Source organism: Anomaloglossus baeobatrachus, chromosome 4, assembly GCF_048569485.1.
Source record: "Anomaloglossus baeobatrachus isolate aAnoBae1 chromosome 4, aAnoBae1.hap1, whole genome shotgun sequence".
Classification (NCBI taxonomy): domain Eukaryota; kingdom Metazoa; phylum Chordata; class Amphibia; order Anura; family Aromobatidae; genus Anomaloglossus; species Anomaloglossus baeobatrachus.
Genome location: NC_134356.1, coordinates 634,013,240 through 634,028,921, shown reverse-complemented (window position 1 = coordinate 634,028,921; position 15,682 = coordinate 634,013,240). Strand labels below are relative to the sequence as shown.

Genomic DNA, 15,682 nt, shown 5'->3' with positions numbered 1-15,682 from the left:
CACCTCTCTGCATTGTGATTACAAGTGCCAGGAGGAGAGCAGAGCTGTGTGTCTGGGATAGATGCAGAATGGTGTAATAAGCTTCTGACACTCAGTGTAACATTGTTGGACATATCAGTCTTATCATAACACACAGAGAAATCCAGTTCTGACCTTCTCTTGGGCATGTGTTCCCATATTTCCCCCCATATGCCTCCTGCTTATAATTGGGGAATGTCATGAAAAAAGAAAAAAAAAAAAAGAAGTTAATGCCCCAGAGAAGAATCTCTGCCAACGGCGCAAAGGTTATAGTGGAAAAAGAGAATTTTGTTACTTACCGTAAATTCTTTTTCTTATAGTTCCGTCATGGGAGACCCAGACCATGGGTGTATAGCTTCTGCCTCCGGAGGACACACAAAGTACTACACTCAAACGTGTAGCTCCTCCCTCTTAGCATATACACCCCCTGCTAGCCAGTCCTAGCCAGTTTAGTGCAAAAGCTGAAGGAGGACATCCACCCACAAGTAGAGACAGAGTAAAACCCGGAACAACCGGAACCTCTGTCTGCAACAACAACAGCCGGTGAAGACACACGGAACAAGAAACCTGCCAACAGGCAATAGGGAGGGTGCTGGGTCTCCCATGACGGAACTATAAGAAAAAGAATTTACGGTAAGTAACAAAATTCTCTTTTTCTTTATCGTTCCTATGGGAGACCCAGACCATGGGACGTTCTAAAGCAGTCCATGGGTGGGAATAAACAGACAAACTGAGAAGTAGGCGAAACCTAACTTCACAAATGGGCGACAGCCGCCTGAAAAAAGCGTCTGCCCAAGCCCGCGTCTGCCGAAGCATGAGCCTGCATTGGGTAGTGCTTCGAAAAGGTATGCAGACTAATCCAAGTGGCAGTCTGAAAGACCTGGTGAGCCGTAGCCTGGTGCCTGAAAGCCTAAGAGGCACCGACAGCTCTGGTCAAGTGTGCCCTGATCCCAGGCAGGGAAGGCACTTGAGTACACTGGTAGGCATCGGAAATGGCCGACCTAAGACGAAGCAGGGTCGGCGTAGATGCCGAGAGACCGCTACGCTGACTAGTGGTCAGCACCAGAGAGAGGTGCACCGCCTAATAACAGCGGTGCGAGACACATAGATCCGGAGCGCCCGCACCAGATCCAGGATATGCAACGCTTTTTCAAAGCGATGAACAGGAGCCGGACAAAAGGAAGGCAGGGAAAATGCCCCGGTTAAGGTGGAAGCAGCAACCACCTTAGGGAGAAAGTCCGGAGTCGGACGGAGACCACCTTGTCTTGATGAAAAACCAAAAAAGGGGGTGACTCAGAAGAGAGTGCAGCCAAAACAGAGACTCTCTTGAGGGAAATTATGGACTAGAAAGACCACTTTCTGTGAAAAACGAAACAAAGAAACCTCAATAAGAGGCTCAAAGGGGGGTTTCCGGAACCCGTGAGGACCGGATTAAGGTCCCAGGGCTCCATAGGCCGCCGGTAAGGCGGAATAATGTGAGATGCGCCCTTGAAGGAGCGCACCTGAGCCAGTCTGATGATACGCCGCTGGCACACACTGACAGAGCCAAGAGCTGTCCCTTAAAGAGGGATAGTCCTAAGCTGTAGACCGGACTGTAGAAGGGACAGGAGGGTCGGCAAGGCCAAAAGGCCAAGGACACTTTGGAGCTCGAGTCATAGTGGAGATGACTTCAGGAGGGATACCAGAAGTCGTCAAGATCCAGGACTCAAGAGCCACGCCGTCAATCTGGGAATCCAGAATTCTGGCGGAAAAAACGGACCCTTTGAAAGAAGGTCTGGACGGTCCGGAAGATGCCATGGCAACACTACGGACAGATGGAGCAGGTCAGGGTACCAAGCTTGCCTGGGCCAGTCTGGAGTATGAGAATGACCCGACGGCCCTCCTTACTGATCTTGCGCAGGATTCTGGGCAAGAGCTAGAGGGTGAAACACGTAAGACAGACGAAGCTGGGACCAAACGTGCACCAGTGCGTCTGCCGCAAAAAAACCTGAGGATCGTGGACCGCGGATGGACAGCTGAGATAATCTGCCTCGCAGTCTTCACGTCTTGGATGTGGGCTGCGGATATGGTGGACTAGGAGTCCTTCGTCCACTGAAGAATGCGTTGAGCCTCCAACATTGCCAGGCGGCGGAGTGTGCCGCCCTGGAGGTTGATGTAGGTAAACGCTGTCCCGTCGTCTGACTGGACTCGAATGTGCCCAGCCGCCATGAAAGGCTTAAAGAGCTAGAAACACAGCTCTGATTTCCAGCACATGGATCCAGAGGGCTGATTCGGACAGAGTCCAAGCGCCCTGCGCTCCGTGGTGGAGAAACACTGCTCCCCAGACGGATAGGCTAGTATCCTGGTGAGGATCACCCGGGACGGGGCCAGGAAGGAGCGTCCCTGAGACAGAGTGGCCGAAGCCACCACAGAAACGAGCCCCTGGTCTGTGGCGAAGCCACCACCCCGTGGAAGGAGGAAGTTCGCTTGTTCCAACAGCGGAAAATATCCAGCCTCCGAGGAGGAGAAACTGGGCAAGGGAATCGCTTCCCTTGACGCCACCATATGATCCAGTACCTGTATTCTGATGGAACGACGTCGACCGCCAGCAGAGGGACTACTGTTTGACTAAGGCAGCTTCACAAGTGCCGACAGAGTCTCGAATTGCGTCCCTGGGTCGAAGTCAGAGTGGTCTTGACAGAATGACAAGCCACCCGAATTGGTTAGCGTGGCGAGAGTGAGCGAGGCACTCTGCTAAGAGTCTGTACTGGATGAAGCCCCGACAAGAAGGCCGTTCAGGGCAAAAGATCACTGCCAACCCCTAGAGGTGCAGGACCCTAATCACAGCTGCCCCAACCTTGAGAGTACTCGAGGGGCCGTGACCAACCCCAAGGGAAGAGCCACGAATTGGACCACTCCGATTGCAAAACGTAGCCAACGCTGATGAGAGGCTGCGATTGGCACCTGCAGATAGACATCTCTGATGTCGATGGATGCTAGGGAATGTCCTTGGGTTATCAATTGAGCCGGTTCGGAACAAGACCGAGACACCATGTGAAAACGCCGCACCTGAACATGCTTGAAAAGCTTGAGATCCAGGTCGGAAGTACCCGCCCTCTACGGGGACTAGGAATAGATTTAAGCAGAAATCTCAGAACCGTTCCCAATTGGGAACCGGTACAATTACTCCATTGGCCTGCAAGAATGCCACGGCCTGCGAGAAGGCGGCGGCCTTGGAGCAGGGGGGAGTTGACAGAAAAAATCTGTTTGGCGGGTGGATAGAATTCTATCCTGTAGCCATGGAGATGTAATCCCGCACCCACTGATCGGAGACGTGTTAAAATCATACGTCGCCAAAGTGGGAGAGCCTGCCACCGACCTAGGACGTTGCTTGCGTGGCCAGATAGCCCGGAGGAAGCTGACTTAGTGGCAGCATCTCCTGCGGTTTCTGAAGACGCGGCTTCGAGCGCCATTTGGGTTTACGATCCTTGGCCGAACTAGTGGACGAGGCCGAGGGCTTAGAAAACGCTCAGATGGAGGAACGCAAGAACGAAAACCTCCACTGATTCCTGCCCTGGACAGGTTTCCTGGTTTGAGATTGTGGCATGGAAGAACTCTTCCCGCCAAAAGCTTCCTTAACAATTTCATCCAGTTGTTTTCGAAAGACTGGTCCCAACAAAAGGGAGCCCAGCAAGGAACTTCTATAGAAGCATCTGCCTTCCACTTCCGAAGCCACAGGAGCCTGCGGATAGCGAGGAAATTAGCCGAGGCCACCGCGGTGCGGTGAGAGTCTCCAGCATGGCAGACATGGCATAGGATGAAAAAGCTGAATCTGGAAGTTCAGGCAACCATTTCGGGCATAGAGTCCCTGTGAGGGAATGCATCTCCTCTAGAGAAGCAGAGAAGGCTACGAAAGCCCGCACTGCTATAAAGCTGAGGAGAACGAGGCTCCTGCTGCCCCTATACAGATTTGGCCAGAAGGACAACCTGGTGGACAGCAAAACTATAAATGAGGAGCCATCAGCCACTGATATAACGGTCCGTGCTGAACCACCCTTGGTGAATGAGCCCACTCCTTGACCACCACTGGTGGAAAGGGAAAAAGTCATGAGACCCACACTTCATGGGAAGCGTCTGTCCGAGCAGACTCTGGGCTTGGTCACAGAGGCCTGAAAAACTGGAGTGGTTAAGGAACACACTCCTTGTTCTCTTAGGCAAGGTAACTCCGGCGGATTAAGGTCCAGTACAAAATTAATGTACAGTGGGATCCTTATAGAGGTGCCGTCAGCCACTGATACAACTATCCGGGCTGAAAGTCTAGACACCGGATGGACCACCCTTGGCGAATTAGCTCACTCCTTGACCACCTCTGGTGGGAGGGAGAAACAGTCATCAGAACTCCGCTTTGGGGTCTGACAGGACAGGCTGTGGGCCTGGACACAGTGGGCTGAAAACTAGAGAGGTTAAGGAACACACTCCTTGTTCTGTTTAAGGTATACTGATGCCTTTCTGCCAGCGGGGAATGCTCTCCTGATACAGGCGGATGGAGGTGCAGTACAAGTATAATGGACGCAATCCAATCATTAGCATCTGCGTCACCTTCGGACAGATCAATGGTACATAAAGTAGCGTCCGAGCCCCTGGTAGGGACATCCTCCTCATCCAGTGAGTCAGCTCGTGAATCAGAGCTGCGGAACGGGGAAGGACAGGGGACCCTGCGTCTCCATTTTAGGAGGACGGGGTCTGAGACCAGAAGGAGAGTCCTCCGTGAGCTTTGCTGAGCGAGTAGCAGCAGAAACACCCTGAGAAGGGGCCTAATGCATGCTCAGCAGAGTCCGGGACAGTCATCCCTTGGAAACAGCGGATTCTGCCCAAACCGGGGGTTCAGCCACCGAAGCCGGAGCAGCTGGAGGGACCACTGATGAGCCTCCAGGCTGACCCTGCGTCTCCTGTGTCTATGTGCTCGGTACAGGCCGTACGAGTCTTCATACAGTGCAAAATAAACACAGCCCTGCAGCCTTGCTCTGATGTGAGACATGCTGCAGAGGTGGGGGCTCTGACCAGAGCGGCCCCCAGCAGAGTATATAACAGATAAAATAAGCAGCTGCACAAACCGGAGGTTGTGGCTGCCAGACCGTTTAACAGATATTTCTGTTCCCCCAGTCCCTCAGCCCAGGCCCCCACTTGTCACAATGTGGAATCTCTGTGCCTATGCAGGCACAGAGAACGCTGAGAAAATGGCGACCGGAGCGAGGAGAGGGGGCGGGGCCTACTCTGAGAGCGGCAAATGAGGTAGACAGGGGAGGGAATCCTTCCTCAGTGAGGAGTGTCCCTTCCCTGTGCTGCACAGCCGCTGGGCGGAGCCGCACTGTCCCTCTGCATGACTGACATGCAGAGGCAGTGGAAACCGAAACTAGGCCTCAGGCGAAGCCGGGGCCTAGATTTAAACATGCGGCCGGCGTGCAGGCACCATCGGCGCGGTTCTCCAGTGAAAACTGGAGGACCGGCCGGAAATGTTAACACAAACATAAAACACACTCTCCCCAAAAAATAAAGTATAAAGGACCCCTGGAAAGACCACTTTCTGTGGTAATAACGTCTCATGTACTTAGCTTGTGAGACGCAGGTGCCAGGTCCCTGGGGGATGAGCGCTCCGTCCGACAGGATCCTGAACAGGGCTGTGGATGGAGACCGGTCTCCTGCAAAGCAGTGAGAACCGTGTTGGCTCCCACTTCAAGCCAGAACCCCAGGGGATGGCGAAGGAGCGCGGCATGTGAAGGCTCCAGCCTTATAAAATCAACCTTAACAGCACCGCCGACACAGTGGGGTGAGAAGGGACATGCCGGGAGTCCAGACTGGACCCGCTTTTCTTCCAAATCTTTGAGAAAAAATCAAAAATCAGAGAATGCATGTGTGTGTGACCTCCTGAAACACAAAGCATTGAACTGGCTAGGACTGGCTAGCAGGGGGTGTATATGCTAAGAGGGAGGAGCTACACGTTTGAGTGTAGTACTTTGTGTGTCCTCCGGAGGCAGAAGCTATACACCCATGGTCTGGGTCTCCCATAGGAACGATAAAGAAATTATCAAATAAATTTAACTAGCAAATATCTGCAAAACAGAGATAGGGAAAAAAAATTCAGATCTTTAGCCATTTCATTACGATGTGGCCAGTTTAGCATGTAAAAGAAAGTGAAAGGTCCTCTTTAGGGTGCATTCAGACATCTGTATAAATTTGATTGTGATAGGACCACAATACACGGACTGGCCAGTGGGTCTCCCAACTTGAGCGTGAGAACTTTATATATGTCTACGAAGCTGTTATGCTCAGGTCGAGAGACCCGCCGGCCAGTCGTGCATTGCGGTCCACTTTATACGGATGTCTGAATGTACCCTGAAGAGGAGAAATCACTGCTCTGCAAAAACAAGGAAGAGTTTACAAAAAGATATAAAGGCATTGAAGTTTCCTAGAGGTGTAGCAAGCTTGCTGATGCTCTGAGGCTGCTTTGGTTCCTCTGGCTCTGGAAACTTACAATGTCTGGAGGACAACATGGATTCTATCAAGTATCAGGAAATCCTAGGAGAAAACATCATGTCTTCTGTGAGGAAACTGAAGCTTCGGCATCATTGGATCTTCCAACACGACAATGATCCCAAGCATACCTCTAAGTCCACCAAAGGTTGGTCTCAGAAGAAGTCCTGGATTTTGGAGTGGTCATCCCAACCACTTGACTTGAACTCCATAGAAAATCTATAGTGGGATGTCAACAAGAAGAGTGCAACTGCAAACCCAAGAATATTAGTGACCTGGAGGCCATTAGCCATGCGGATTGGGCCAAGATCCCTCGGGACAGGACCAGAAGCTGGTGTCTGGTTCTGCATCAAAAATGAAGCAGGTCATAACAGCTAGAGGGGCTCTACTAAGTATTAAAGATGCTGGTCATGAAGGTCATTTTGAGATGAATTTGGAGAAACCACTTGATATATTAGTTATGTTACTTACATTGTTCTTGTTTCTTTGGTTAATTGCAAACAAAAGAAATTTTGTGACTTTTGCTAATAAATATATATACAATATAGGGTCTTCAGGGGTGTAAAGGATCTCCCATTTCTCCTTCACCTTTTATAAACTACCTCCATATCTGCAGTTATCAGCTCAGTGTCACCCGACCGAAACATATCTCAAATTCCCGACAGGCATGAAATGTGTAAAGGGGAAGATGAGGGGTTAAATGCAGACAGCAGCCCAAAAAAAAGTTCTCCTTATGACCATACTGTCTTACCCAGAGAAAAAAGCGTGTGGTAATTCTGCAGCATGACGTCCATGTACATCAGCTTCTCCGCCATTCCCAAGCTCTCCCACTCCTCTGCCGAAAAGTACACCGCCACATCATCAAACCTGATGGGAACCTAAGATATAAAGAAAGAGTACTAAGGAAGTAACAGCTTAATGCGGATCTGTCACCAGATTTCACAACACTCTTTAACCTGATGATGCTGGTGTGGTTACATTAAAAATCAATATCAGAATGGCTGTCTAATGTATTTTGAAAGGTTCAATTTCATCCCTGCCGAGCAAGCTTTATAGGCAGTTCCTCAGTGTCCCTCCTCCCTGGTGCAGCTGCTGAGATCTCACGCTGCTCAGTACAAGCTGCAGTTGTCATGTAGGCTGGGAGGGTGGAGATAGAATAACTGTAAGTCAGATAAGGAGGGCAGGGATCGATGTCACTTGGATACTTTCTGACAAGGATTTTCAAAGTAAGTACACCAGCTTTATCAGGTACAGGAGATTATTTATTAAAGGGATGCGGTGTGTATTGTGAAATCTGGTGAAAGATCCATTGTAAAGATCCAGAGCCCTGAGGCAAATTAAACTCATGTAAATATTAATGGCTACGGACATTTCTAGGAAAGGCTTTCTGGATGTAAAATAGCAAATACAGTGGGAAACAAAAGAAAAAGTTGAGAAAAATAAAGAAAAAGTTCAAATTAAACTCCCTATCCCCCCTCCCCCAATCAAAAATACATATATATATATATATATCTGTGTATATATATATATATATATATATATATATATATATATATATATATATATATATATATATATATATATATATATATATATATATATATATATATATATATATACACACACACAACACACACACATTATATATAATTATATTATATATATATATATATATTATATACACACACACACATTATATATAATTATATATATAATATATATAACAAATATATACAAATTCAAGAAGCTATATTGATGGAGAAATAAAAAAAAGTTATGGTTCTTGGAAGAAGGGCAGGAAAACACAATCGAAAAACCAAAAATCGCCTGGTGGTGAAAGCGTTAACTTCATATATCTTGACACATTGCTGGTGCTTGTAACCCTTTAAAGGGGATTGTAACAGGTGGGCATTTCCGATGCATGACCTCTATTGGTACACATGAATGAATGAAGAGGGGTCCAGAGTCAGGGGCTGGGACATTTTTCATATCCCTGAAGATGTCCCCAGAATATGACGACCGTAGGGTGGCATCCCAATAAACCAATGGGTTAACATGAAAAACACATAGGATGGTTTACCTGTCAGGGCAGCACCCGGTGCAGCATCTTACCTCTCGGAGCAGGGAATCCATATGTAGCTTCAGTTTAGACATCAGGCCCAGAGAAAACGCAACTGCGGCATCTAAAAAAAAAAGCCGTAAAAGCAGAAAAAAAGGGATTTAACAGCTAATTTACATATTAAGAAAAAACGGGATTTCTCTGGAATAAGACATTGGATCGCAGATCTCAAGGTGGTATATTTTTCAGCATCCTATGACCTACATGCCCTTCTAGGAGGATAGAGCCTATGGGCATTCCCTTTAAATACCGTATTTTTCGGACTATAAGACGCACCGGACTATAAGACGCACCCTGGTTTTAGAGGAGGAAAATGGGAAAATAAAACTTTAAGCAAAAAATGTGGTCATGACACACTGTTATGGGGCGAGAATCTGCTGCTGACACTGTTATGGGGGTAATGTCCCCAAATTCTCTACTAAGGTACCCCATCCTGGTAATGATCCTCCTGCCTTGTATATGATCCTGCTATAAACCCCCATCCAGCCTGTTCACATACCCCCCCATCCAGCCTGCACATACCCCCCCCCATCCAGCCTGTTCACATACCCCCCCCCCCCCCATCCAGCCTGTTCACATACCCCCCCCCCCCATCCAGCCTGTTCACATACCCCCCCCCCCCATCCAGCCTGTTCACATACCCCCCCCATCCAGCCTGTTCACATACCCCCCCCCCATCCAGCCTGTTCACATACCCCCCCATCCAGCCTGTTCACATACCCCCCCCATCCAGCCTGTTCACATACCCCCCCCCCCATCCAGCCTGTTCACATACCCCCCCCATCCACCCTGTTCACATACCCCCCCCATCCACCCTGTTCACATACCCCCCCATCCAGCCTGTTCACATACTCCCCCCCATCCACCCTGTTCACATACCCCCCCATCCAGCCTGTTCACATACCCCCCCATCCAGCCTGTTCACATACCCCCCCATCCAGCCTGTTCACATACCCCCCCCCATCCAGCCTGTTCACATACCCCCCCCCCATCCAGCCTGTTCACATACCCCCCCCCATCCAGCCTGTTCACATACCCCCCCCATCCAGCCCTGTTCACATACCCCCCCCATCCACGCCTGTTCACATACCCCCCCCATCCAGCCCTGTTCACATACCCCCCCCATCCAGCCTGTTCACATACCCCCCCATCCAGCCTGTTCACATACTCCCCCCATCCAGCCTGTTCACATACCCCCCCATCCAGCCTGTTCACATACCCCCCCATCCAGCCTGTTCACATACCCCCCCATCCAGCCTGTTCACATACCCCCCCATCCAGCCTGTTCACATACCCCCCCATCCAGCCTGTTCACATACCCCCCCCATCCAGCCTGTTCACATACCCCCCCATCCAGCCTGTTCACATACCCCCCCATCCAGCCTGTTCACATACCCCCCATCCAGCCTGTTCACATACCCCCCATCCAGCCTGTTCACATACCCCCCCATCCAGCCTGTTCACATACCCCCCCATCCAGCCTGTTCACATACCCCCCCATCCAGCCTGTTCACATACCCCCCCATCCAGCCTGTTCACATACCCCCCCATCCAGCCTGTTCACATACCCCCCCCATCCAGCCTGTTCACATACCCCCCTCATCCCTCCTGCTCATATACGGTACTCCCATCCTGCTATATGCCCCCATCGTGCTCATATACCATCCTGGTATATGGCCTGTATCCTATAGCACAGAGAAAAAAAATAAACGTTTATACTCACCTTTTCCTCACTCCCTGCAGCACCGATCACATCTTCCTCTCTGGCACGCTGACCTGTGTGTGTGGAGCCGTTCCCCTGCTGCATCGCGATGTCTTCCTGTCTGTGCCGATCAGCTGACCGGCACAGACAGGAAGACATCGCGTGCAGCAGGGGGCCGGCTCCACACACGGGGACGGGTGAGTGTACTGATTCACTGCACCCCGCGCTGGTAATGACGCGCGGGGGACAGTGAATACAGCCGCACATGATCACTCCAGGCTGTAATTGCCAGGAGTGATCATGCGGCCAGCTCTTTACTATGCGCGCGTCCCCGCTCGTCCTCCCGCCCACCTGTCAGTGCCGGCTTCAGCGCTGAGAGATGGGCGGGAGGATGGGCGTGCATATGTAATGAGCGGGCACACGTGGTCACGAGCAGGCGCTGCTGCTGCTGCCTGCTCGTGCCCCCGATGACCTGCAGCACCCTCATTCCCAGCCGCAGCCCTATAGTCAGACCATAAGACGCACCCCCAACTTTCCCCCAACATTTGGGGGAAAAAAAGTGCGTCTTATGGTCCGAAAAATACGGTACATGTATTTGGTAGCTGGAGCAACTGGATTTGGCTTTTCCAGATTAATTAAGAATCGGTCAGTGAGCTCATTCTAATGCAGTTTGCAATTTTTACCTCCTGTCAGCTGCTTTATGACCACAAACCACAAAGAAGAGGTGATCTTCCATGTGATGATAGATCAGCTGGGAGACGCTCTGTAATAGAGGTACAAATTCCCTGTCAGGAAGAGCTCAGTGATTACTCTTTGTTATCCCATTCCGCAGCCAATCAGACACACACATATCTGACTGAGCACTCCCAAAGGCAGCCTAAGGCTATTTTTGATTAATGCTGCATCCTACCTGCTCTTTAAAAACTTATAGACTTTATGCGGAAAATCCGCAGGTAAAAAAAAACAAAAAACACACCTGCGTTTTTGGTGCATTTAAGCAGGCTTTACACGCTACGACATCGCTAGTGATGTCGTGAGCGATAGGATTTACCAACGTCGGTGGCGCGTCACGGGGTGATCGCTGCCGTAGCAAACTATCGCTACGGCAGCGTCACACGCAATTCCCTGTTCACCAACGTCGCTGTGGCCGCCGAACAATCTCTTCTTTAAGGGGGCGGTTTGTTCGGCGTCACAGCGACGTCACTAAGCGGCCGCCCAATAGAAGCGGAGGGGCGGAGATGAGCAGCTGGAACATCCCGCCCACCTCCTTCCTTCCTCATTGCCGGCGGCCGCAGGTACGATGTTGTTCCTAGTTCCTGCGGTGTCACACATAGTGATGTGTGCTGCCGCAGGAACGACAAACAACCTGCGTTCCAAATGAGGAACGATTTTTTGAAAATGAACGGTGTGTACACGACGAACGATTCGACACCTTTTTGCAATCGTTACTGATCGCAAAAAGGTGTCACACACAACGACATCGCTAACAAGGCCGGATGTGCGTCACCAACACCATGACCCCGACGATATCTCGTTAGCAATATCATTGTGTGAAAATGGGCCTTTACATGGTAGAAACACACCAAAAAAAGAGAATTTTGTTTACTTACCGTAAATTCTTTTTCTTATAGTTCCGACATGGGAGACCCAGACCATGTGTGTATAGCTTCTGCCTCCGGAGGACACACAAAGTACTACACTAAAAAGTGTAGCTCCTCCCTCCGAGCATATACACCCTCTGGATGACCACATCTAGCCAGTTTAGTGCAAAAGCTGAAGGAGGACATCCACCCACAAGTAGAGATAGAGTAAAACCCGGAATAACCGGAGCCTCTGTCTACAACAACAGCCGGTGAATACACACGGAACAAGAACTGCCAACAGGCAACAGGGAGGGTGCTGGGTCTCCCATGTCGGAACTATAAGAAAAAGAATTTACGGTAAGTAAATAAAATTCTCTTTTTCTTCATCGTTCCTTATGGGAGACCCAGACCATGGGACGTCTCAAAGCAGTCCATGGGTGGGAAATAAACAGAAAACTGAGAAGTAGGCAAAACCTAACTTCACAAATGGGCGACAGCCGCCTGAAGGATGCGTCTGCCCAAGCTCGCATCTGCCAAAGCATGAGCATGCACTTGGTAGTGCTTCGAAAAGGTGTGCAGACTAGACCAAGTGGCAGCCTGACAGACCTGCTGAGCCGTAGCCTGGTGCCTGAAAGCCCAAGAGGCACCGACAGCTCTGGTCGAGTGCGCCTTAATCCCCGGCGGGGGAGGCACCTGAGAACATTGGTAGGCATCGGATATGGCCGACCTAATCCAACGAGCTAGGGTCGGTTTAGAAGCCGAGAGACCCTTGCGCTGACCTGTGGTCAGCACAAAAAGAGAGCTGCACCGCCTAAGAGCAGCGGTGCGTGACACATAGATCCGGAGCGCCCGCACCAAATCTAAAGTATGCAACGCTTTCTCAAAGTGATGCACAGGGGCCGGACAAAGGGAAGGCAATGAAATGTCCTGGTTAAGGTGGAAAGGAGACACCACCTTAGGGAGAAAGTCCGGAGTCGGACGGAGAACCACCTTGTCTTGGTGAAAAACCAAAAAGGGTGACTCCGAAGAGAGCGCAGCCAAATCAGAGACTCTCCTGAGAGAAGTTATGGCCACCAGAAAGACCACTTTCTGTGAAAGTCGAAACAAAGAAACCTCCCTAAGAGGCTCAAAGGGGGGTTTCTGTAAGGCCGTGAGGACCAGATTAAGGTCCCAGGGATCCAGAGGCCGCCGGTAAGGCGGAATGATGTGAGATGCGCCCTGCATGAAGGTGCGCACCTGGGCCAGTCGGGCGATACGCCGCTGGAACAACACTGACAGAGCCGAGACCTGTCCCTTGAGGGAATTGAGGGATAGTCCTAGCTGCAGACCGGACTGTAGAAAGGACAGGATGGTCGGCAAGGAAAAACGGCCAAGGAGCATGGCCGGAAGAGCGACACCAGGACAGGAAAATTCTCCAAGTCCTGTGGTAAATCCTGGCCGAGGAAGACTTCCGAGCCTGAGTCATAGTGGAGATGACCTCGGAAGGAATCCCTGAAGCCGTCAGGATCCAGGACTCAAGAGCCACGCCGTCAATCTGAGAGCCGCAGAATTCTGGCGGAAAAACGGACCTTGTGAGAGAAGGTCTGGGCGGTCCGGGAGATGCCACGGCACCTCTACGGACAGACGGAGCAGGTCTGGGTACCAAGCTCGCCTGGGCCAGTCTGGAGCAATGATTATGACCCGAAGGCCCTCCATTCTGATCTTGCGCAGGACTCTGGGCAAGAGAGCAAGAGGGGGAAACACGTAGGCCAGACGGAACTGGGACCAATCCTGAACCAGCGCGTCCGCTGCCAAGGCCTGAGGATCGTGGGAGCGAGCCACGTAAACCGGGACCTTGTTGTTGTGCCGGGATGCCATTAGATCCACTTCCGGAGTGCCCCACTTGCGGCAGATTGACCGGAACACTGCCGGATGCAGGGCCCACTCGCCGCTGTCCACGGTTTGACGGCTGAGATAATCTGCCTCCCAGTTTTCTACGCCTGGGATGTGGACTGCGGATATGGTGGACTTGGAGTCCTCCGTCCACTGAAGGATACGTTGAACTTCCAACATTGCTAGGCGGCTGCGAGTCCCGCCCTGGTGATTGATGTAGGCAACTGCTGTCGCGTTGTCTGACTGGACTCGAATGTGCTTGCCCGCCAACAGGTGGTGAAAGGCTACGAGAGCTAGGAGCACAGCTCCGATTTCCAGCACATTGATCGAGAGGGCTGATTCGGATGGAGTCCAAGTGCCCTGTGCTCGGTGGTGGATAAACACTGCTCCCCCAGCCGGATAGACTGGCATCCGTGGTGAGAATCACCCAGGACGGGGCCAGAAAGGAGCGTCCCTGGGACAGAGAGAGGGGCCGAAGCCACCACTGAAGAGAGCTCCTGGTCTGTGGCGACAGAGCCACTAGCCTGTGCAAGGAAGAGGTCCGCTTGTCCCAACAGCGGAGAATGTCCAGCTGCAGAGGACGCAGATGGAACTGGGCAAAGGGAACCGCTTCCATTGACGCCACCATCTGACCCAGCACCTGCATGAGGTGCCTGATGGAATGACGGCGGGGCTTCAACAGAGAGCGCACCGCCAGATGAAGGGACTGCTGTTTGACTAAGGGCAGCTTCACAAGTGCCGGCAGAGTCTCGAATTGCATCCCTAGGTACGTAAGTTTCTGGGTCGGGGTCAGAGTGGACTTGGGCAGATTGACAAGCCACCCGAATTGAACAAGCGTGGCGAGAGTGAGCGAGACACTCCGCTGACAGTCTGCACTGGATGAAGCCTTGACTAGAAGGTCGTCCAGGTAAGGAATCACTGCCAACCCCTGGAGGTGCAGAACCGCAACCACTGCTGCCATGACCTTGGTGAATACACGAGGGGCCGTGGCTAACCCGAAGGGGAAAGCCACGAATTGGAAATGTTCCTCTCCGATTGCAAAACGTAGCCAACGCTGGTGTGAAACTGCAATTGGCACATGCAGATAGGCATCTCTGATGTCGATGGATGCTAGAAAATCTCCTTGGGTCATTGAGGCAATGACCGCTCGCAGAGATTCCATGCGAAAGTGCCGCACCTGAACATGCTTGTTGAGAAGCTTGAGATCCAGGATGGGCCGGAAGGAACAGTCCTTCTTGGGGACTAGGAAAAGGTTTGAGTAGAAACCTCTGAACCTTTCCCGGGCGGGAACCGGTACAATTACTCCGTTGGCCTGCAAGGATGCCACGGCCTGAGAGAAGGCGGCGGCTTTGGAGCAGGGGGGAGTGGACAGAAAAAATCTGTTTGGCGGGCTGGAAGAAAATTCTATCCTGTAGCCGTGGGAGATTATATCCCGCACCCACTGATCGGAGACGTGTTGAAACCACACGTCGCCAAAGTGGGAGAGCCTGCCACCGACCAAGGACGTTGCTGGCGCTGCCAGATAGTCAAGAGGAGGCTGCCTTAGTGGCAGCGGCTCCTCCGCTCTTCTGAGGACGCGGCTTCGTGCGCCAGCTGGGTTTTCGATCCTTGGCTGAGTTAGTGGACGAGGCTGAGGGCTTAGAGGATGACCAGTTAGAGGAACGAAAGGAACGAAACCTCGACTGGTTCCTGCCCTGGACAGGTTTCCTGGTTTTGGTTTGTGGCAAGGAAGTACTCTTCCTGCCAGTAGCTTCCTTAATAATTTCATCCAGTTGTTCACCGAACAGCCGGGACCCAGCAAAGGGGAGCCCAGCAAGGTACTTCTTGGAAGAAGCGTCTGCTTTCCACTCTCGAAGCCACAAGATCCTGCGGATCACG

The 15,682-nt window shown here is 51.4% G+C and overlaps 1 protein-coding gene across 2 annotated transcripts in view; it reads right to left on the bottom strand.

Annotated features, from left to right (window-relative positions):
- LOC142304219 (uncharacterized) overlaps window positions 1-15,682 on the bottom strand; it is a 53,882-nt gene that overhangs the window by 10,735 nt on the left and 27,465 nt on the right. For both annotated transcript variants that reach the window (XM_075346402.1, XM_075346403.1), the window contains exons 3-4: window positions 8,641-8,711; window positions 7,280-7,406 (exon numbers count right to left, since the gene is read on the bottom strand). In XM_075346402.1, coding sequence (XP_075202517.1) covers window positions 7,280-7,406; window positions 8,641-8,711 — 198 coding nt within the window. The remainder of the gene's footprint in view (window positions 1-7,279; window positions 7,407-8,640; window positions 8,712-15,682) is intronic.